The sequence below is a fragment of the Electrona antarctica genome (assembly GCF_951216825.1).
Source record: "Electrona antarctica genome assembly, chromosome: 8".
NCBI classification, from domain to species: Eukaryota; Metazoa; Chordata; class Actinopteri; order Myctophiformes; family Myctophidae; genus Electrona; species Electrona antarctica.
This window is the reverse complement of record NC_136789.1, coordinates 56,833,589-56,857,564: the sequence shown is the minus strand read 5'-3', so window position 1 is coordinate 56,857,564 and position 23,976 is coordinate 56,833,589. Positions and strand designations below refer to the sequence as shown.

Sequence of the window (23,976 nt, the reverse complement as noted above, 5' to 3'; positions counted from 1 at the left end):
TTTAACTCTTGAGAGCGTAAAATGAAACCAAATGGACCCTATTCATTTTACGCTCTCAAGAGTTAAAGATCTTAAAGGAGAATTCCACTCATTTTCAACATTTTACTATGTCATTAATATAGCTTAGAGCTGTTGTGTGGAAATAATAAAAAAGTCCCCCCCATTCTGTTTTTCCTAGAACTGTAATTATGAAAAAAAACATTTTTTTCCAGACCTCCAGTTCTAGGAAACACAGAATGGGGGGGACTTTTTTATTATTTCCACACAGCTCTAAGCTATATTAATGACATAGTAAAATGTTGAAAATGAGTGGAATGCCCCTTTAAGGGCCCATTTGGTTAGCATCTCTCCATCATTTAGCTGGGGGACCACATGGAACCCTCTCAAGGACCACTGGTGGTCCCCGGACCACATGGAACCCTCTCAAGGACCACTGGTGGTCCCCGGACCACTGGTTGAGAACAACTCATATAAAGTGATCAAAGACGCGATATCAAGTCTTCGGCAGTGAAAGAATTTAGGCTGGACGTCGAAATAAAAAAAATAAGTCTTCTGAAAGAATATATATTCAAAGATTTGTGCCGCATTTTCACGATTCTTCAAAAATAGCAGACCTACATGCTCGTAGCGCGCCACTCGGTGGCGCGCTACGAGCATGTAGATCTGCTATTTTTCAATAGCTAAAGCATAACATAATGCTAACACCAAAAGGGGTTCCCGCTCCAGAAGGGGTTAAGAGTGTATTTTTGCTTTGTTCAGAACCTGATGCCGAGACTTTGAACGAAGCCAAATGAAAACGACCTTCTACACCTCCCAGGCTGGGCATTCAAACAAAAATGACTTTTATTTCTTTGTCATGTATATGATCGACATCGTCCGTCCGCTCGAGCGCTGGGCATTCAAACACACGTTTGACGTCGATGTGTCCGTCACGTGGGATCGACATCGTCCATCAACTGCGGCGGGGGCTGAGACGACGAGAGGCGGGCCCTCCCCGGGCGAGGAGTCAACCACGCCGTGAGTGACGTCATGATGCGACATCACATCCTGTGCACGGGGTTGATGCCCAGGATGTGGAAGCCTTTGGCCATGACCGCTGCTGTGGCCTCGCACAGCAGCATCCTCCACATGTTCACCTTGATGACCTCACCTAGAGAGAGAGAGAGAGACAGAGATAATGTTTCTGTTGTGTGTTGCATTTAAAGGGCCACTTCGGCAGATCTTATTTTAATGATGTTTGGGAGACAAGAAACACTTTCCTGGGGTTTTTATGTGGGTAATATGTGTTTTCAAAGTGTCCATGGACTCCATGATGTCATGGACACTGGGCTCACTTCCTTCCTGGACTGCAATTCCCATAATGCTTTGGTGCACTGCTCCTCCTTGTGGATAGGGGGGGGGGGGGGAGCTGTCTTACTGAGACAACATGTAAGGAAGTAAGTGAGCCCAGTGTCCATGACATCATGGAGTCCATGGACACTTTGAAATACTAAAATATCTAAAAACACATTTACCCACATGAAAACCCCAGGAAAGTGTTTCTTGTCTCCCAAACATCATTTAAATAAGATCTGGTTGCAAAAGGGGTGAAGTGGCCCTTTAATGAACGCGGTTCTTCTGGTATGAAAGATGTTTATTTGTGGCAGAGTGGCTCCATTGCTGACCACGCACACGCACACGCACGCGCACACGCACACGCACACACACACACACACACGGCGCACTGTAAATGGCATTCCATCACACACCAACAGCCAATAACAACAGGCCATTAAACCCCATTAAACCAATGACCTTAAGGCCCCGCCTCCTCCAGCCCCCATCGACATCACGGCAAGAGAAAGCCAATAGAAATGATGTCGTTAACGAGCAACGCGGACACACGGCTCGTTAAGAGGGGTGGGTGTGAGTTAATTGATGGATGATAAAATTAGCGAGTAATTTAACTGTAGATAAACCTAACACGGGCCTTTGTGTGAAGCCCCAGAACTTTGAATATTTATATATTTGATATTAATTTGATCAGACACGCCCCCCCTCCTAAGACCATTCAACTCCATGTTAGTCAGGGGTGGACAAAATACTTGAGTCAAAGTATAAATACTCCTGGTCAAATATTACTACTATTCACAAGTTATATATAAGCAATATTAGACGAGAGGGTGTTCTTTATAGTCATTAAACCATTTTAGGGCGGGATCCCCTTTTGGTGTTTTAAAGCATTATGTTATACTTTAGCCATTGAAAAATAGCACTTGTAGGTGGCTATCTTTGAAAAATCGTGAAAATGTGCCTCAAATCTTTGAATATATATTATTACAGAGTGAACATTTTAACTCAAATCTTTGCTTCTGGGGAGGTCCCTGGTACAACATATTTTCAGATGGGGGTCGGCTGGCCAATTACATATCATTTTTGGGGCCCTTGACATGAAATATTGAGCACCACTGATACAGAAACGAGGTATTTCAGAAAACTGTCAGAATTTTTTAAATGTTGACGTCAGGCCTAAATGACGATAAACAACACCCTGAGTGTAATATTGCAATTATACAACAGTTACCCTTATTAACCCATTCAGGACGGAAACCACTTTTGGTGTTTTAAGATATAGATTTTTTTTTGGCTTTCGCCTTTTTTTACTTTTTTATTGATAGAGGGATAGATGAAGGTAGGCTGACAGGAAATGGGGAGAGAGATGGGGGGGGGGGGGGGGGGGGGGGGGGGGGGGGGGTGACACGCAGCGAGGGCCGTCGGGATCGGGAGTCGAACCCGCGGCACATTGCCAGACTGGATTACCAGCCAAGGTGCCCAGACAGCTACGCCAGCCGCCCGCACCCCCTTTTGGTGTTTTAAGCATTAGCTTTAGCCATTGAAAAATAGCAGATCTAAAAGCTCATAGCGTGGCACCGCGTGCCACGCTACGAGCTTGTAGATCTGCTATTTTAGAAAAATCGTGAAAATGTGGCGCAAATCTTCACAGGAAACGCTTTGAACTCAAACCTTTGTTTCTAGGGGTGTCCCTGGAACAACATATTTTCAGATGGGGGTCAGCGGCCAAATACAGATAATTCTGGTGGTCCTCGACATGAAAAAGGTTGAGCACCACTGACATAGAAACAGGTTTCTCTGAAACTTTTAGGATTTAGAAGCATTTTTTTTTTTTTTTTTTTTTAAGAATCGGGCTCAGGTTCGCTAAAAGAAAATCTTATTTTTTTTTAATGACAGATGTAGCCACTACGACCCCAAATGTCCCAAGAAACTAGCTAGCCTAGCAACACATTCGGCTGCGATCTGGGAGAGCAGCACAGCTGATGTCTTTGTTTTGATTAGGTGTTCCTATATCGTGGTTTAAGCACGGCTAGAAAGCTGTTTCAACCAATCAGATGTCAGTCTTGATACAGTAAATGCTTTGCATTGAAAAATGATAACACGACACACTAGAAGCAATCTGGGAACCCATCAGCCTCTGGGGTCACCTCCACTTGCGGGCGGGCGCGCGCGCGCGCGCGCGCGCGCGCGCGCGTCTTGGTTTACATTCCTAACTCCTAATGCCGTACGTAGTAGTTGCGTTTACATATTGTTTGTAGTTGGATTGTTGGAACTCGTATGCGATTCATCGATGCAATTACTATATTGTTACAAACCTGGTTAACCCATTTTGGGCGGGAACCCCTTTTGGTGTTTTAAACATTATGTTATAATTTAGCTACTAAAAAATAGCAGATCTACAAGCTCATAGCGCGCCACCGAGTGGCGCGCTATGAGCTTGTAGGTCTGCTATTTTTGAAAAATCGTGAAAATATTTATTTCAGAAAACTGGAGGATTTAGAAGATTTTTTTTTAATTTCGAGGTCAGGCCTAAATGGGTAAATTCTACTAAATTGTAACCTCAAGGTTCCTTTTGCTCTCTCAGAGCTAGGTAAAGCAGCCTTCTCTGTCAGTGCTCCATTTGATTGGAACGAACTCCAGAAGTCCTTAAAAATCAGATCACTGCCTTCCCTATAGGTCAATTCAGGGAAATGATTTCTAGCACTTTTGTTCAACAATGTAACGGTTAATTAATTCTCATCTATCCATTATAGTTATTTTAGTGTTTAGTAACACTTTCTGTTTTCCAATATATATATTTGATATTGCTGTATTTAATGTATATTGTTGATTTTGTGATTGTATTTCGGCTACATTGAAAATGAGGGCCTGCCCCTCAATTGTACTCCGAGCTTAAATAAAGGTTATGATGATGATGATGATGAAGAACTGTGATTAACGATTTAAATTGTGTGGGGTTTGTTTTGCATTGAACATTGGAACGTAAATTATTTGTATTTCTGTTTGCCTTCTAGGCTTTGCAATCACAAATTGCACAGGGCAGATATGACACATAACTTAGATATACACATTTAACGGTCACATTTGACGAGCGGCGGTGGTGGCTCAGGGGTAGAGTGGCTCAGAGTTAGTGTCGAAGTGTCCTTGAGCGAGACGCTGAACCCCAAATTGCTCCCGATGTGCTGGTTGGTGCCTTGCACGGTCATCTGTGAATGTGTGTGTGAATGAGTGAAAGTAATGCACATCTATGTAAAGCTCATTGGATAAAGGCGCTATATGAATGCACCATTTACATTTAATATATTTTTTTTCCAAAAGATTTTACAAAATAGCGGAAATAGGCCTACTACTTGTACATCTGCTATTTTTTTAAACATTTTGAAAATGTATGGACATTTATCAACAGAACTAGAACTCGTTAGGCTACAATAAGCGTGGTTCCTAACCGGTCTGTCGGTCCTTCTCCACGCAGCAGCAGGTGTCGTAGAACTCGTTAGGCTACAATAAGCGTGGTTCCTAACCGGTCTGTCGGTCCTTCTCCACGCAGCAGCAGGTGTCGTAGAACTCGTTAGGCTACAATAAGCGTGGTTCCTTACCGGTCTGTCGGTCCTTCTCCACGCAGTAGCAGGTGTCGTAGAACTCCTTAGGCTACAATAAGCGCGGTTCCTTAGCGGTCTGTCGGTCCTTCTCCACGCAGTAGCAGGTGTCGTAGAACTCGTTAGGCTAAAATAAGCGTGGTTCCTTACCGGTCTGCTGGTCCTTCTCTACGCAGTAGCAGGTGTCGTAGAACTCGTTAGGCTACAATAAGCGTGGTTCCTTACCGGTCTGCTGGTCCTTCTCCACGCAGTAGCAGGTGTCGTAGAACTCGTTAGGCTACAATAAGCGTGGTTCCTTACCGGTCTGCTGGTCCTTCTCCACGCAGTAGCAGGTGTCGTAGAACTCGTTAGGCTACAATAAGCGTGGTTCCTTACCGGTCTGCTGGTCCTTCTCTACGCAGTAGCAGGTGTCGTAGAACTCGTTAGGCTACAATAAGCGTGGTTCCTTACCGGTCTGCTGGTCCTTCTCCACGCAGTAGCAGGTGTCGTAGAACTCGTTAGGCTACAATAAGCGCGGTTCCTTACCGGTCTGTCGGTCCTTCTCCACGCAGTAGCAGGTGTCGTAGAACTCGGTGAAGGTGGTGGCCAGCTCGTACAGGTAGTCGCTGAGCGTGTGGAGCAGGAGGTCATCGAGGATCTTGTGGAGGATCTCGGGGAAGCGCAGGATGCACTTGCCCAGCTTCCACTCCTTGTCGTGGTCCAGCAGGATATCTGTGCTCTCTGCTGCCCTCTTCAGGGTGGCTTCGTCCAGGTTGGCCAGGCGGGCGATGGACCTACAGGGTAGAAACATTGCACAATTACAGAGTGTCTGAACGATGCCAAGATTTTGGGTATCGATGTCTCCATTTTGGAGAGTCCTAGACCACTTATTACCGATGTTTCAATCTGGCAACCCAACGGCAAAAAGTGAGATGCTTAGTGTTTTTTCAGGTACAGGATTCAAAAAGGTCAAAGTAAGTAGCTAGGCCTATTGTGTAATAAAAACTCAAAGATTATACGTGGCTGTGTTTCCTCGATCCGGCCCTGTGTGCGTGCGCGTGTGCGTGTGTCGGTGCGCGCGCTCTCACCTGATCCTCGTCAGGGCGTACAGCAGGTACACGGCCGTGTTTCCTCGGTCGGGGTGTGTGTGTGCGTGCGTGTGTGTGTGTGTGTGTCGGGGCGCGCGTTCTCACCTGATCCTCGTCAGGGCGTACAGCAGGTAGGCGGCCGTGTTTCCTCGGTCGTCCAGCATCTTGTCGAAGGAGAACACGTAGTCGTTGATGCGGTTGTGGGACAGGTCGGCGTACTTGATGCAACCGAACGCCACGGAGCGCTGCGCCCTGGTCAGCTCCTCGGGAGTTAACACCTGGACACACGCACGCGCACCCATTTTAACCATGTATTTATGTCCACACAAAGGAGATGCATACAAGGACACAAATATTATAGATGCATTAATTATGCACATAATGAATGCCTGGAACATGGACATTAAACCCATTTAGGCCTGACGTCGAATTTAAAAAAAAAAAAGAATATATATTCAAAGATATGTGCCACATTTTCACGATTTTTCAAAAATAGCAGACCTACAAGCTCGTAGCGCGCCACTCGGTGGCGCGCTATGAGCTTGTAGATCTGCAATTTTTCAATAGCTAAAGTATAACATAATGCTTAGTTAAAACACCAAAAGGGGTTCCCGCCCAGAATGGGTTAAGAGTTTACATAGTACCTTAACGATTATCTGGTTTCAGAATTTATTCACAATGTATTTTCTCTAGTATGAAGGTTATTGTAGCCGTCAATTTGTATTGAGGGGGGGGGGGGGGGGGGGGGGGGGGGGCAGGGCGGGAGTCGCGAGACATAGCCAAAGCATTTCCGGGGGGAGTCACCAGCCAAAAAGGTTGAGAACCCAAGTTGTTGGAACCCTCTAACAACCAGTCTGTGGGTAAGCCCTAGGCTGCCAAATAAATAGACCAATAGGCTGCACCTATGGCCCAGCTCTGAGATGGTATGTATGTAGAAGTGGTTGGTATTTAATGACCGTGGTCATACAGTCTTCTAGGCTCTAGGCTATGGTGAAAGGTGCAGGCTATCTCTACTACAGACACTTACAGACAATCTACAGTTGACTGAAACGCATTTTGGTGGGCCTTGATGGAATTGTCATGGCAGACTTTACACTTGGTTGCATGCTGAAAATAGCCATCTACAAGATCACAACAATTTAGGCAATTAGAAACAGTGGAATATCTATATAATGAATTATGCAATATGCATATACACTATATAGTGCTATGTCTACATAAAATGCTATCTAAGTTACATAAGTTGAGCCTTTTGCTTGCGCCTGTAAGGTCGTCGGGGGCAATGGCAAGTACTACGGCAAGTGCTGCGGGCTAAGATGGAGTCTGAAGAGGTGGGTTTTCAGACTACGACTACGTATGAATGAGTCAATTGCAATGGGAAGTGCATTCCAAAGTTTTGGAGCCAGAAGGGAGAAGAGTTTGGGACGTGTGGAGCGTTGTCCCGGTGTTTTTAGTGAAGGTACCTACAGCTTCCCTGCGTCGGCTGATCTGAGCTTGTAGATCGGCAATTTTCCCGAGCTCAACCAAACAAACTCCGTAACATTTTAGTCTTAGTTTTTATTTGTTGACGAAATTGACAGTAAATTAGTCCATGGTTTTAGTCATCATGGCTTAGTTTTTATTGCGTTTGTCAGTAAAACAAAAAAGGCAGTCGATGAATATTTTCCGTCCTGTACAGAACATGAACTGACAGACACAGAGCCATAAAACACTAGAACAAACACAAAACAACCAAACCACACACAGCACATAAACCATAAACTACAAGGACAGAATACAATCACCCTGCACAGATGAGCTCTACCGCCACTTTAACACAGCAAGGAAAGATGACGTTCAACAAATACGACACAGAGGCCTTCCCTGTACTCAACAACTCCACCCACACCGCCGAGTGTGTGTGTGTGTGTGTGTGTGTGTGTGTGTGTGTGTGTGTGTGTGTGTGTGTGTGTGTGTGTGTGTGTGAGAGAGAACCATTCACATATGCACCCACTGCAACAGAGACTGTGAAGGATTGGCCTCTTCCAGCACCTGAAGAGCAATAATGTCACATTTTTAATTACCTTTTGTTTTTGTTGGTATTCAGTCAGCCAGCAATGGGTAGGATGCTCCCAACAAAATGTAGTCTCTGTGAAATATCTAGGGGCCGCAATCCTTGCATTCAAAGATGTTCCTAGAAGCGTTGTCATTGGTCGGAAAAAACCCCGGTCGCAATGACTAACCAATCAGGAAGTAGACAGGCAAATCGACCAATGACAAAGCTTCTAGTAAAATCTGCAGCCCCTAGATGTGTCACAGAGACTACATTTATTTTGGGAGCGTTCTACCCATTGCTGGCTGTCTGAATACAAAAAAGTCAGTAAAATGTTGACATAGTATTGCTTATAGCAGCTTTAAGTAGCCTGTGCCAATCAAACAGTAAGCCTGTTGTAAACGGGATTGGCAGGCGTTTATCCGACGCCTTCCAAGAAGCAACATTACTGCCGTTCCCCTGGGACCGCTGGCCGCTTGGCTTGGCCTCCTGGCTATGAGATCCACCTATGATAAATAGTTTCTTTACAGAAACGACAGGTTTAGCAACCGGGTTAGCCATAGTGACATGATTGACGACAACAACGTCATCTGCTTTCCTATACTATTTTGATTGGTTGGTATGAACCAATCGCCGTAGACTGGCAACGCCCCGTCCCAGAAACTGCTGCCGTGGGAAGGGCTTTCAGTCTGACTAATGAAGTGAAACGAAATGAAAATTCAGTGTCAGGAGTGAATTTGTTCCCTTTTATTTTTCTGACTGGCTGACGGGCACAGCGGTGTGTCCGCAAAACTGCTGTTTTCAAAGTCAAACTTGGGTCTCCGTGAGCGATGGGGTGGACTGCAGACTGAGCTGCAGGCATGGGTCCTAACACCTGTTGGGCCCCCCGTGAGCGATGGGGCGGACTGCAGACTGAGCTGCAGGCATGGGTCCTAACACCTGTTGGGTCTCCGTGAGCGATGGGGCGGACTGCAGACTGAGCTGCAGGCATGGGTCCTAACACCTGTTGTACATGTTGTACCGCGTGCCAATCAACAGGCTACAGGGAGAGAGAGGGGTGGCAGACGCGCTTGGACTCTTCTTCCTTCTTTTCCCTTCAGGGCTCGGCACAGCGAATCATCTGCCTCCATCTCACCCTGTCCTCTGCCTCCCTCTTCTCTCACACCAACTGACCTCAAGTCCTCTTTCACTTTTTTTACATCCATACATCTTCTCTTTGGTCTTCCTCTAAGTCTATAGGCCTCCCGCCTGGCAGTTCCAACCTCAGCATCCTTCTAGCGATATACTCACTATCCCTCCTCTGTACGTGTCCAAAACAGACATGTCAAAAGGGACTGTTCCAATTCAGTGGAGATACAAGGTTTCTGCCCAACAGCAACTGCATCAAATGTGGGGTCCTTGAAATGTTACGAGGTTGAGAATCCCTGAGGGAGACGCGATGGCCAACAGCTGAAACGGGATCTCAATAATAAAGCCACAACACATTTGTGAGGACATGGACATTAAATGCCCTAAGTTTTTTAGGACAGCAAATGGTAAACTGTGGTAGTGAAGTACGACGCAGAGCGCAGTGACTCCCAACCCCGTGCACGTACACCTCTCCAATTCATCATGTCCGTCTAAGGTCTGTCTGTACACCTCTCCAATTCATCATGTCCCCGTCTAAGGTCTGTCTGTACACCTCTCCAATTCATCATGTCCCCGTCTAAGGTCTGTCTGTACACCTCTCCAATTCATCATGTCCCCGTCTAAGGTCTGTCTGTACACCTCTCCAATTCATCATGTCCGTCTAAGGTCTGTCTGTACACCTCTCCAATTCATCATGTCCCCGTCTAAGGTCTGTCTGTACACCTCTCCAATTCATCATGTCCCCGTCTAAGGTCTGTCTGTACACCACTCCAACTCATCATGTCCGTCTAAGGTCTGTCTGTACACCTCTCCAATTCATCATGTCCCCGTCTAAGGTCTGTCTGTACACCTCTCCAATTCATCATGTCCCCGTCTAAGGTCTGTCTGTACACCTGTCTGTATGTCTGTCTGTCTGTCTGTCTGCACACCTGTCGGTCTGCAAACCCCGTCTGTCTGTCTATCTGCACACATGTCTGTCTCTCACTCAAAACCGGTCTTTCGGTCTCTATTTGTACCGGGCTCGTAGTTAACCCATTTTGACCTGCGATCGGATTCTAAAAATGTCTTCTACATCCTGACAGTTTTCTGAAAAAAAGCTATGTTTCTATGTCCGTCGTTCTTCGACTTTTCAAAAATAGCAGATCTACAAGCTCGTAGCGCGCCACTCGGTGGCGCGCTATGAGCTTGTAGATCTGCTATTTTTCAATAGCTAAAGCATAACATAATGCCAACACCAAAAGGGGTTCCCGCCCGAAAATGGGTTAAATGAACACTGGGGGATTTTTGTTTTTGACGGTATAGATCGGGATCCCGGGGGATACGAAAATGCTTTCAAACGGGGGTCCACTCCGTGGTCTACTGCTCGTCACACTGAGGGGTCCTTGAAACGAGAAAGGTTGAGATCTGCCCACTACTGACCTTGTCGCGTTCTTTGTCCTGCAGTTTGTCCATGGATCGCTTCAGGCCTTCATCCAGCAGGTCCCTCAACCTCACCGTGTCACCCGACCGAGTCTTAAACTTCTTCCTGCACACACACACACACACACGCAGACGCACACGCACGCAAAATTATAATGGAACGGTTAATCTCAAAGTTCATTTATTTATTCATTGAATTTCAAGGACCACCATAACTGATGAGAAATGAGAATGTATAAACATTTTGAATATAGGATTTTGGGACAACCGAGCATTTCTATTTTGTGGTATTGCAACTTCTACCAAGTAAAGAAAAATGGAGCGTCTCCGCCCCACCACGGCGCGTCAAGTTGTGAGCCATTTAGGATGCGTGGGGGTGCACCTCGGGGAAGGGGGGGGGTCTTCCAAAGGCTGTTAGGTGGCTGTTAAGTCTTTAACGGAGTGTTAAAGGACCACTTCACCACTTTTCAACCTATCTTCATATAATAGGTCCTCACTAATAATCATGATAAAATGGTGCAATTTTTTTCTACTCTGTCTGTGTCTCATAGGAGGGCTGTGGGCAGTTCAGAAACAGTCTTCCAGTGACATCATCGATGGGGAATACAAGCTAATAGAAACTGCAGGCTTTCTAGTCCTGAAAAGTTGCAATGCGAAAATGGAAGCCATCGTTCTCACGATAATGAAAATCTAAATATTTTTGTAAAAGAATCTTGTTTAAAAAAAATCTGCCTAATGATGATGTCACTGGAAGACAGTTTCTAAACTGCCCACAGCCCTCCTATGAGACACAGACTGGAGTAGAAAAAAATCGTGCCATTTCTTTATGATTATTAGTGAGGACCTATTATATGAAGATAGGTTGAAAAGTGGTGAAGTGGTCCTTTAAGTTATTGGCCTCTGGCTCACCTGTGAGGTGAGCCAACAGCAACAGGGATGACCTCCCACCGGGTGGAAGGGGAAGTGCGACACTGGGGAGATTTATTGAGGATTCCAGGTATTGCGGCGTCTACAGCCCCACAGAGACAGACTTAAACCTCTTTAAGGCAGCGTCTACAGCCCCACAGAGACAGACTTAAACCTCTTTAAGGCAGAGAGACAAGGCGTCTACAGCCCCACAGAGACAGACTTAAACCTCTTTAAGGCAGAGAGACAAGGCGTCTACAGCCCCACTAAGACAGACTTAAACCTCTTTAAGGCAGAGAGACACGGCGTCTACAGCCCCACAGAGACAGACTTAAACCTCTTTAAGCAGAGAGACACGCCTGGTCTAGGGATGCAGCTACCCCTTATTTCCTTAAAGGGGAAACATTTTACTGTCATTAATATACCTTGGAGCTGAATAAAAAAGTTCCCCCATTTTGTATTTCCTAGAACTGTAATTATGAAAAAAATCATTAACATGGTGAAACACATCTTGATGACATCATCAAGATGTGTTTCACCATGTTAATGATTTTTTTTCAGACTTCTAGTTCTATGAAACACAGAATGGGGGAACTTTTTTATTATTTCCACACAACAGCTCTAAGGTATATTAATGACATAGTAAAATGTTGAAAATGAGTGGAATGCCCCTTTAACGATTATTATGTTGATATAGGTTTTGTTTCCGTTCGTTCATTTAAACAACTCCACACACACACACATACCTTTAAAATCACTTTTGTATTAGTCTGATTAAGCTGGATACGTGCTTATTAGTGTGATTAAGCACGTATCCGCTAGCATCACCATTCTGGAGGGAACATTTGCAGAAAAGAGCCATTCTACATGCTGCTGTAGATCGTCTAATGTTTTTCGGAGAAGGGGTTCAGGTCGCTCGCATTCACACCCAATACTTCGGTAGACTCGATGCGAACAGGCGGAGAAGTTGGGATTCCTGCAGATTTAATTTGCTGCGGTTTGCCTTCACACGCACTGCGCTGTCATCCGCAGCAATTGGAAAACGCAGCAGAGAACTTTATCAATGTGTTCAATTCATAAACTACACAGTGAAATCTATGGTGTTAAAAAGGATGCTTCTAGTAATAGTTAGGACTTGAGGGTAACGTGGATGCATGTGTGTCGCCGGGGACTGGACTCGGAGTGAGTGAGTGAGTGAGTTTCATTCTTAATGAGACATTAGCGCTTTGTGTCGTACATCAATCCTTATAAACACACTCAGACATGAATAGCTGAGCTCTCGCAGGGGGCAGATGATCACACACAAGACACAATACCATGTTCCTGAAGGAGTCCTGCAACATGCATCTTCTATCGTCATATGTGACCGTTTCTGACCGAGGCAAAGTCATTGATTCTTTTTTTTTTTTTTTCCATGTCATGTGAAAGCAGGGAATCATAGCTTCAAAATGACATTGGTTGTTCAGTTTGACCCACCAGTTTTGGAGATATGGCTTATAGAAAACAGCGAGTTGAGAAAACAGGCACTTTTATTACACTTACATGTTTAAGCATTTATTTCATATTTACATGTCGATTTCAGCTCTGACATTTATTTCAGACATGATCTAGTATGTGAAGAGTCTGCCTGTGCTATAACTAATTTTGGATGAAAAAAATATATAATTTTTTCTCCTCTCCTGAACAGTTAGTCTTGCCGCCATGACTGTGTCTGCATCAAAAAGAGTCACTAAATAACCATATTCTCAAGCAGCGTATGCACCAAAGACCATTAGACCATGTCCACATGTAGTGGTTTAACCCATTTTGACCTGAGATCAGATTCTAAAAATGTCTTCCACATCCCGACAGTTTTCTGAAAAAGCTATGTTTCTATGTCAGTGGTTCTTCGATTTTTCAAAAATAGCAGACCTACAAGCTCGTAGCGCGCCACTCGGTGGCGAGCTACGAGCTTGTAGGTCTGCTCACAACTGCGACGCATTGTGAGCTTGTAGATCGGCAGTGTTAAATCAGCCATTACGACGGCATCAAGGCCCGACAAAATACATTTTAGTGGACTAAAATCTTATGACATTTAGTCGACTAAAACTAGACTAACACTAAAACATTCCAGGTGACTAAAACTAAATGGAAACTATTCAAGAGACAATGACTAAAACTAAAATTTGCTGCCAAAAAAACACTGCTCTGCAATATGTAAATTACGATTACAAATTACAGTTGATGATTGTCACAAATATTAGCAATTAACAATGTCATTGCATTGAATATTGGAACGTTACAATTTGTTACAGTTTGCCTTTTAGGCTTTATGATCACAAATTGCACAGGACAGGACAAGTGATCTTTTGGAAGTTTTTCTTTCCAAAAATGTACAAAAGCTTACAAGCTTATGCATCTGCCATGTATGAAAACATTTTGAAAATGTGAGGACATTTTTCAACATGCAAACGATTGACGATTATATGCAAATTGCAAAACATAATTGTGATTACCTCAAATAATTGTGATTAGGCGATTATGTAATAACTGTGACCAGGCCAATATGTACACACAATCAAGTACTTTTCTCCCCCCCCAAAAACACATGTAAAAAAAAAAAAAAAAAAGGAGGTTTGTGTTATCTTTGTCTTTGCTCTGCTCTCTCTTTTCCCTCGTTTAGTATTCCATATCCTATGAATTATGCATACATATCTATCCACGGGAAACAAACAATCTCTGAGCGCACCGCGACCAAAAACAACAAGCAGTCACTTCCAGGTTGGGACCCATGGCTGGGGTTGTGTTTACAGGGAAGCGCTTGTTTTGCATCACTGAACGTCCATGCATACTAATGCTGCATTCACGTGGAATCAGGCAAGCGGCTAGACGGCAAACGGCAAAACCTGCTGGACGGCACGGAGCGGTAAAAACATTAAAGGTATATTCAGTGATTTCACTTAATTCAAATATCACTTACCTACCATAGAGTGTGCTGACCATATAAGGAGTTCCTCCCTGTCCCCAGTCAGCCCCTGGGGTCAAAAAACCCTAGTTTAAGTTTTGGTGGCGGGTGGCAAAGCCTTCATCCAATCAGGATGAGAGGGGCCTTCCTCCAATCATGATCGAGTGGGGGAACATGCTGTTGGCCTGTTGCACTTCCCCCCACTGTAGAGTGTGTGCATGTGCACATTTTGTTACTGGGGCGGACTGGGTGGTTTTCCAAATCACTCAAATCACTGAATGCTCCTTTAAATATTTTAACATTGATGCCGTATGCCGTTACCGTCGCCGGTTCTGGCTGTCCTGTTTATCCCGTTTACCGTCCTGCTCCCGTCCACTAAAATGAAGTCCGGTTTGCCGTCTACCGCTTGCCTGATTCCATGTGAATGCAGCATTGAGCCTCAGTAAAATCCAGTAGAACCAAGACTAAGTCACTGACTAAGTCATATTATGCTTGGAAATAGCCAATCTGCAGTGCCAGACGCATTGTGAGCTTGGAGATCGGCTATTTCGGCACACAGACGTTCAAAATGAGGCATTACAATGCCATAAAATGTGGTCGACTAAATCAGCTGCAGATTTAGTCGACTAAATTCTCACGCTATTTAGTCAACAAAAACTGGACTAAAACACATTTCAGATGACTGAAATATGACCAAAAACTAAAGTGGAATATTACTCAAAAGACTCGGACTAACAACTTTACTAAACCAGTAGTTGTACAGCTCAGCACAGTCCAAGCCAATGAGGATTTTATTGTTTAAGGCTGAACAGCAGTGGAGTAATAATATTTATATTGTGATTGGTAATATTCATATTGTTATTAGGCCATTCTCAAATCTTTAGAGCAGACGTGCCGTCATGCTAGTTTGAGCACAGCCGGTGAGCCTATTTTAAGCACATTGTCTCGTCGAAACTATAATACGCAGACGTAAAGAAACAAGCAGGATTTCCACGGTCGTGATGGGGGTGGACACTAGTAACTTGTTCCGGGTATCAAAGGGGGATTAGTATTTATTTTTCCTACACTTTCAGCTAAATCCTGCCGTCCTGCTGTGCTTGTGGGGTGTGCGTGCGTGCGTGTGCCTTCTCTCTCTCTCTCTCTCTCTCTCTCTCTCTCAAATAAGTTATGTTGCATATGATCTAATAGATTCTGCAGCGCCACTGCCCTAAACATGCAGTGGTGTTGTTAGTAGGAATAAACACTGAAGCACCCGGGAGGGATTGGACACCCGGGAGGTGCCAAACCGAGTTCCAGTCTGTACACCAAAAGAAAATGGCGGTGGTGCCCCTAGAGGAAAAAACAATCTATATATAATATAGTAGTAGTACAGTATGTGTGTGCGCTCTCTCTTACTTGTCCTCTCCGAGAACGACCCCAAACCCTGCATGTTCCACTCGGGTCACCTGGGGGTCGTACCAGCCAATCATCTGAGCCGCAGCGAACACCACCTGGAAGTGAGTGCTCTGTGGTACACACACACACACACACACACACACACACACACACACACACACACACACACACACACACACACACACACACACACACACACACACACACACACACACACACACACACACACACACACACACACACACACACACACACACACACACACACACACCCCTTAAATGTCATGCCGATTGCCGTGTGAACCGTACAGTGAAGCAGCCATATGTCAATGCTGGAATATAATTGAATGTTGACCGCCTGCTATCAGATTCCATCCTCCCTCTCTCCTATAAACTAATCGGAATTTTATTATTTGCAGCTGGATATGGTTTCAGCTGCTCTAGCGTGTCTGCCTACTGCTAATGTTTAACCCATTTTGGGCGGGAACCCCTTTTGGTGTTTTAAACATTATGTTATAATTTAGCTATTGAAAAATAGCAGATCTACAAGCTCATAGCTTGTAGGTCTGCTATTTTTGAAAAATTCTTAAAAATGTGGCACAAATCATTGAATATATATTTCAGAGCGAACATTTTTAACTAAAATATTTGCTTCAGGGAGGTCCCTGGAACTACATATTTTGAGATTGGGGTCCGTGGCCCAATAGAGATAATTCTGGGGGTCCTTGAAAAAGGTTGAGCACCACTGACATAGAAACATGGGTTTTTCAGAAAAATGTGTGCCTTTCTGTTATTTCTGGACCGTGTCGTTTACCTTTTCTCGTCTCTGTCCTGGCTCTTCCCGTCACTGCAGTGTTGAGCGATGGCATAAAAAAAACAATGTTGCCTGCTCTTACTAGTCTGGGGGCCAGACTGATTCGCTACGTTCAGTCTTTTTTTCACTTCCCTACTCCGTCTGGCCAGGCCAGTCTGGATTTTCCGTTACGTAGGCAAGTCAGGAAGTGACTCGGGTTTTACAATCGGATAACACTGGTCCCTCTCCCCCCTCCCACAGACAATCAGAAGCCGCAGACCGCTTTCTCTAAGTCTGTGCCTCCCATCTGAGAGACAGGAGGCGTGGCAGACTGAGAAGCAAACCTCCCATCTGAGAGACAGGAGGCGTGGCAGACTGAGAAGCAAACCTCCCATCTGAGAGACTGGAGGCGTGGCAGACTGAGAAGCGAACCTCCCATCTGAGAGACTGGAGGCGTGGCAGACTGAGAAGCGAACCTCCCATCTGAGAGACTGGAGGCGTGGCAGACTGAGAAGCGAACCTCCCATCTGAGAGACTGGAGGCGTGGCAGACTGAGAAGCAAACCTCCCATCTGAGAGACTGGAGGCGTGGCAGACTGAGAAGCAAACCTCCCATCTGAGAGACTGGAGGCTTGGCAGACTGAGAAGCGAAGTGAGAAAAAAAACATGTACATCGACTATATATATATATATATATATATATATATATATATATACATATATTTTTTTTTTTAAGGCTGTCAAACTTATCGCGTTAATTAATTGCGTCAAAATATTTAACGCATACGCACACCGACTCAACCCACCGCGTCGGCACATGTGTCGAGACTGTAGAACAGCAGAGGGAGGAGGAGCGGAGGGAGACACTGTGTGTGTGTGTGTGTGTGTGCACGTGCGTGCGTGCGTGCGTGCGTGCGTGCGGACAAATGCATATATTCTGGGGGTCCTTGACATGAAAATGTTGAAGCATTTGGTGTCCAAAACGCGGAAGTGCTAACTCGCCTGAACGCACTTGAATGCATTTGTGAACGAGCGCCCTGCGTTAAACCCCCAGCTGCTGTGCGCTCTTTTGAGGAAAACCACCTGCAGGTCCAGCTTCGGTAGGGCCAAAGCAAACCGCCCACAGGTCCAGCTTCGGTAGGGCCAAAGCAAACCCCCCCCAGGTCCAGCTTCGGTAGGGCCAAAGCAAACCGCCCACAGGTCCAGCTTCGGTAGGGCCAAAGCAAACCGCCCACAGGTCCAGCTTCGGTAGGGCCAAAGCAAACCCCCCACAGGTCCAGCTTCGGTAGGGCCAAAGCAAACCGCCCACAGGTCCAGCTTCGGTAGGGCCAAAGCAAACCCCCCACAGGTCCATCTTCGGTAGGGCCAAAGCAAACCGCCCGCAGGTCCAGCTTCGGTAGGGCCAAAGCAAACCGCCCACAGGTCCAGCTTCGGTAGGGCCAAAGCAAACCGCCCGCAGGTCCAGCTTCGGTAGGGCCAAAGCAAACCACCTGCAGGTCCAGCTTCGGTAGGGCCAAAGCAAACCGCCCCGCAGGTCCATCTTCGGTAGGGCCAAAGCAAACCGCCCGCAGGTCCATCTTCGGTAGGGCCAAAGCAAACCGCCCACAGGTCCATCTTCGGTAGGGCCAAAGCAAACCGCCCTCAGGTCCAGCTTCGGTAGGGCCAAAGCAAACCGCCCGCAGGTCCATCTTCGGTAGGGCCAAAGCAAACCGCCCACAGGTCCAGCTTCGGTAGGGCCAAAGCAAACCGCCCACAGGTCCAGCTTCGGTAGGGCCAAAGCAAACCGCCCAGCAGGTCCAGCTTCGGTAGGGCCAAAGCAAACCGCCCACAGGTCCAGCTTCGGTAGGGCCAAAGCAAACCGCCCACAGGTCCAGCTTCGGTAGGGCCAAAGCAAACCCCCTGCAGGTCCAGCTTCGGTAGGGCCAAAGCAAACCGCCTGCAGGTCCATCTTCGGTAGGGCCAAAGCAAACCACCCGCAGGTCCAGCTTCGGTAGGGCCAAAGCAAACCGCCCACAGGTCCATCTTCGGTAGGGCCAAAGCAAACCACCCGCAGGTCCATCTTCGGTAGGGCCAAAGCAAACCGCCCACAGGTCCAGCTTCGGTAGGGCCAAAGCAAACCGCCCACAGGTCCAGCTTCGGTAGGGCCAAAGCAAACCGCCCGCAGGTCCATCTTCGGTAGGGCCAAAGCAAACCGCCCGCAGGTCCATCTTCGGTAGGGCCAAAGCAAACCGCCCCCAGGTCCAGCTTCGGTAGGGCCAAAGCAAACCGCCCCCAGGGCCAGCTTCGGTAGGGCCAAAGCAAACCGCCCCCAGGGCCAGCTTCGGTAGGGCCAAAGCAAACCGCCCGCAGGTCCAGCTTCGGTAGGGCCAAAGCAAACCGCCCACAGGTCCAGCTTCGGTAGGGCCAAAGCAAACCACCCGCAGGTCCAGCTTCGGTAGGGCCAAAGCAAACCTTCCGCAGGTCCAGCTTCGGTAGGGCCAAAGCAAAGCGCCCGCAGGTCCAGCTTCGGTAGGGCCAAAGCAAACCGCCCGCGGGTCCAGCTTCGGTAGGGCCAAAGCAAACCGCCCGCGGGTCCAGCTTCGGTAGGGCCAAAGCAAACCGCCCGCAGGTCCAGCTTCGGTAGGGCCAAAGCAAACCGCCTGCAGGTCCAGCTTCGGTAGGGCCAAAGCAAACCGCCCGCAGGTCCAGCTTCGGTAGGGCCAAAGCAAACCGCCCACAGGTCCAGCTTCGGTAGGGCCAAAGCAAACCCCCCCCAGGTCCAGCTTCGGTAGGGCCAAAGCAAACCGCCCACAGGTCCAGCTTCGGTAGGGCCAAAGCAAACCGCCCGCAGGTCCAGCTTCGGTAGGGCCAAAGCAAACCGCCCACAGGTCCAGCTTCGGTAGGGCCAAAGCAAACCCCCCCCAGGTCCAGCTTCGGTAGGGCCAAAGCAAACCGCCCCCAGGTCCAGCTTCGGTAGGGCCAAAGCAAACCGCCCACAGGTCCAGCTTCGGTAGGGCCAAAGCAAACCGCCCGCAGGTCCAGCTTCGGTAGGGCCAAAGCAAACACTGAAGCGCTGGGCTTCAATGTTTCCCAGCCGCTCTGCGGTCTTGGCCTACCTGCCTTCCTTTTCTCCCCCTTGTTTATCAATCCATCTCTTTGCTCTCAGTGAGGCAGAGCATGTTGTCATGCATGACGGACACGTACACACACACACACACACACACACACACCTGCCCACTGTCTGTGACGTAGATGATGATGTCGGCGCGCTCGTCGAAGATCCGGTGTCGCAGCGCGGCGAGGTCGGAGGTGTCGTAGGTGTAGCCTCCGTCTGACTTCACCACCGTCAGTGGAATGGACTGACCGGGACAGAACACCACCTTACGGCCCTCGTCCATCTCCACCAGGCCTGAGGACAGGAGGGAGATCATCTTTACAACACAATGCATTAACAACACACTCACTGCCAGCCATTAAATTCAACGTGATCACGAACTTCAGCGGGCTGAGGAGGAAGAGAAGAGGGAGACGGGAGAGGAAGATGAAGACATAAGAGGAAGGAGGAGATAGATAGGGCTGTCACGATTATACATTTAAGTTGAATTGTCACACAAATAATTGGGATTAACGATTGACTTTTTTTTTGTACTGAACATTTTAACATTACAATTTGTATTTCAGGCTTTGTAATCACAAATTGAGCAGATGACAAAAATCTTTCCAAAACATTTACAAAACAGGGGACGTGACATGTTGTAAGCTTGTAGATCAACTTTTTCCACTATTTCAAAAAAAAAAAAAAAAAAAAGTTTGAAAATGTATGGTCATTTTTCTGCATGGAAACGATTGAGAAAAAATGATTATCTCAAATAATTCCGATTAGGCGATTATGTCACAGGCCTAGAGATAGAAAGGTGTGTAGAACAAAGGGAGAGGAACGTACAGTAATATATATGAGGGGGACAGAAAAGAGGAGGGAACGAATCATAGATAAAAAAAGATGGAGATAGAGGGGAGGCGGAGAGAGCAATAAAGATGGAGATAGAGGGGAGGCGGAGAGAGCAATAAAGATGGAGATAGAGGGGAGGCGGAGAGAGCAATAAAGATGGAGATAGAGGGGAGGCGGAGAGAGCAAAAAAGATGGAGATAGAGGGGAGGCGGAGAGAGCAATAAAGATGGAGATAGAGGGGAGGCGGAGAGAGCAATAAAGCCAGCTTCGGAGAAAGAGTCAAAACAAAGTGAAACAACAAGAGAACGAGAATGCTGAAGATGCAGAGAGAGAGAGAGAGAGCGAGAGAGAGAGAAATAGGGAGAGTAACAGACAGAATATGAGAGTGGAAGAGAGAGAGCATTCGTGAGACAACACTGCCCCCATGTGGTCACTTCCTCACACTGCAGACAAAACCGATTCAATGCAGTTCAGTATACCAGTATCCTCTTATTACTTTAAAGACGTAGTGAAATTAAATTTAGAGTATATACGGACATACCTAACAATGGATGCCAAAACAATGGGAACATTTCCATGTTTGTGTATTTTATGCTATATCAAAAGTCTATAAACATCCAATTTGAATGACTTTCTCTGAACGAAAACGTGATGCGTGATGACGTGTCGAGGCCTGCATGAATAAAAATGAATCTTGATTTCCATTGCTGCACAATTGCACATTCCTCCAAACACAGCTGAACCGGAACCAGAGTTATATTAAAATAGGCGTCAAAAGGCGATCTCGGCGGGCAGGGCGTTTGAACCAGGAGGCGTCAAATGAGTTAATGTGTATCAATTTGCTGGTCCAAATGTTATCTGATGGAGACCGACTCGGATGATTGCGAGTGTGAACCAAGGCAAGACACTCCTCAGATTCAAAGCAATTTGTGACGGCGAACTGATAACCGTTATTGTCAAATTAAAATCATGTTGTCCCGTCATTGCGAAATCAAAATCACGTAATTCAAGAAGACATTTTACTGCAAATGCTGACCTTTGGCTTCAAACTCTTGGACCACCGCGGTCATCATCTCCTGATAGAAGGACTCTCCCCTCTCGATGATCTGAATGTCCAGACAGACGTAGACCTTCTGGAACTCTGGAAGATGGAGAGAGGAGAAAGACAATCAGACAGACAGACAGACAGAACACATACATAACACAGCTTAACGTCAGGAAAGTGACATGACTCACCCACCCAGGTGATGGCAACAATACTCACCATAGTCTTTCCGTGCATTACATGCAAACAAACTCATTTCTGTCGGACGTTAAAGTTGATTGTGTTGGATACGGTTTCTCCCTCTAACATTTCCTCATATTTCTAGTTCATTGAAATGATGTCATGCACATTTGTCCAGTGCATAGCCTACTGCAGGCCTTGTTGACTAGACATTTTGAAAGCTCTTGCTACTGAAGTGATTGATAATTTATATGGAGAAATCCCGTCATTTAACATGCATCTCAATGGGTGAGAAGCACAGCTTGCCCGACCTTGGTCTGGCAGAGTGGAGTGGGTGGGGCTTAGCAAAGGGCATGATGTATTTAATTATCATAACAGGTATCAGCTGACACATGAGGGACACCACAGTTCACATTCTGAGAGAACACTCACACTTTACGACATGCACTGTGTGTGTAAGTGTATAAGCACACACATACACAGTCCTAATCTATGCTACTGTACACACAATCCTCCACACACACACACACACACACACACACACACACCTCACCTTTCCTGGACACGTCACAGATGAGCTTCCAGGCTTTCATGAAGTCTGCCTCTTTGCTCTGTAGTTTGACCACACACTGATAGGCCCTCTTCTTAAACACCTCGTCTTCATCGAACCGCTTCTTTGACTCCTAGAGAGGAGAGGAGAGTTACAACAGGAGAGGTCGTAGTAGACAGACAAAAGACCAACACAAGCAAAATAAGCAAATACATGCCAATTAAGTATTAACAAGAATGATTTGCGGGACCCGTCTGTCACACTGATTCGCACATTGTTGATTGTCACTTCCCAATGCAATGCCAGTGAGTGAAGCTCACCCTAGCTTGAGACGGCAGAGGAAGTGCAGCGCCCAGGATTACATTAGATAATTGACACTGGGTGAAATCCTGACCTGAAAATGGATCAACCTAGCCTGATTATCAGACTGTAGCTTTCTTGAAGCTTCAGTCTGACATTGTCTCCTGTCTGAGCGATTTCAAGGGGGAGGGGATTAGAATTTCCCTCAACCCTCTGTGTGTTGCGCTGCGTGATGACGCTGAAAACGGGACTCGGCGCTGATTGGTTGTTTGTTAGACCCACCCCCCCACCACCGATTCTCATTGGATAATACATTTTTCTACCGAAGAAATTATAGGTTCACAGTGCAACACCAGACCAAGAGATGCAGTCCACTCAGAGAGTGGGCGGGGTCTTTGGGCTGGATCCAGGCTAGGATCAACCCATTTTGAGCGGGAACCCCTTTTGGTGTTACATACATTATGTTATAATTTAGCTATTGAAAAATTGCAGATCTACAAGCTCATAGCACGGCACTCGGTGCCGCGCTATGAACTTGTAGGTCTGCTATTTTTTAAAAATCGTTAAAATGTGCCTCAAATCTTTCAGAAAATTGTCATGATTTAGAAGAATTTTTTTTTAAATTTCGACATCAGGCCTGAATGGGTTAAGGCCAGATCGATAAGCTCACAACGCGGCGCAAACGTGGCACGTCGGTGGTGCACAGGTTCAACACCTGCGTACAACGGAGCGTGAACAAAATGCTCAGTCTGCGCGACTAGAACTAAAAACCAAAATGTGGTGTCAAAGTCAACACTGGTGCATCTCTGCTTACTTGCTCTTCCAAACCAAGCAGAGTATGCCCAGTGGTTTTCAACCAGTGGTCCTTGAGACCAGTGCTCCTCCAGACAGACACACCGACAGGCAGACAGACAGACACACCGACAGGCAGACAGACAGGCAGACGGACGGACAGGCAGACAGACCTTGTAGAAGGCTTGCAGGTCCTCTATGGGAGGACTGACGGTCAGGTAGTTGGGGAACTTATCCTGGAGGTGAGCGATGAGCATTCCAAACTGTGTGCCCCAGTCTCCTACATGGTTCAACCTGCGCACGCACGCACACGCACACACACACACACACACACACACCCCTTGTGAGCACATCAACATTTTAGGACAGCGATTTTATGAATGCCATTTGTTTGTTTGTATGTATGGTGTATGTTTATGCATTATCGCAGACATGTGCTTAGAAATGCCTTATAGTCCCAAACGTATTATTGTTGGGTCTGCTGGGTGCAAACCAGTCCAAAATTGTTCACTTTAATTTCAGGATTCAAATTAAAAAATAACAGTTCAATATGCAGCGAGCGTGCAGATCT

At 46.4% G+C, this 23,976-nt stretch overlaps 1 protein-coding gene across 1 annotated transcript in view; it reads right to left on the bottom strand.

Moving 5' to 3' along the window:
- Positions 1-702: 702 nt before the first annotated feature.
- rars1 (arginyl-tRNA synthetase 1) overlaps positions 703-23,976 on the bottom strand; it is a 36,947-nt gene continuing 13,673 nt past the window's right edge. The window contains exons 7-15 of the mRNA XM_079508500.1: positions 23,579-23,699; positions 22,317-22,446; positions 21,575-21,679; positions 19,820-19,998; positions 15,820-15,929; positions 10,575-10,680; positions 6,101-6,273; positions 5,454-5,701; positions 703-1,150 (exon numbers count right to left, since the gene is read on the bottom strand). Coding sequence (XP_079364626.1) covers positions 1,041-1,150; positions 5,454-5,701; positions 6,101-6,273; positions 10,575-10,680; positions 15,820-15,929; positions 19,820-19,998; positions 21,575-21,679; positions 22,317-22,446; positions 23,579-23,699 — 1,282 coding nt within the window. The 3' untranslated portion in view covers positions 703-1,040. The remainder of the gene's footprint in view (positions 1,151-5,453; positions 5,702-6,100; positions 6,274-10,574; positions 10,681-15,819; positions 15,930-19,819; positions 19,999-21,574; positions 21,680-22,316; positions 22,447-23,578; positions 23,700-23,976) is intronic.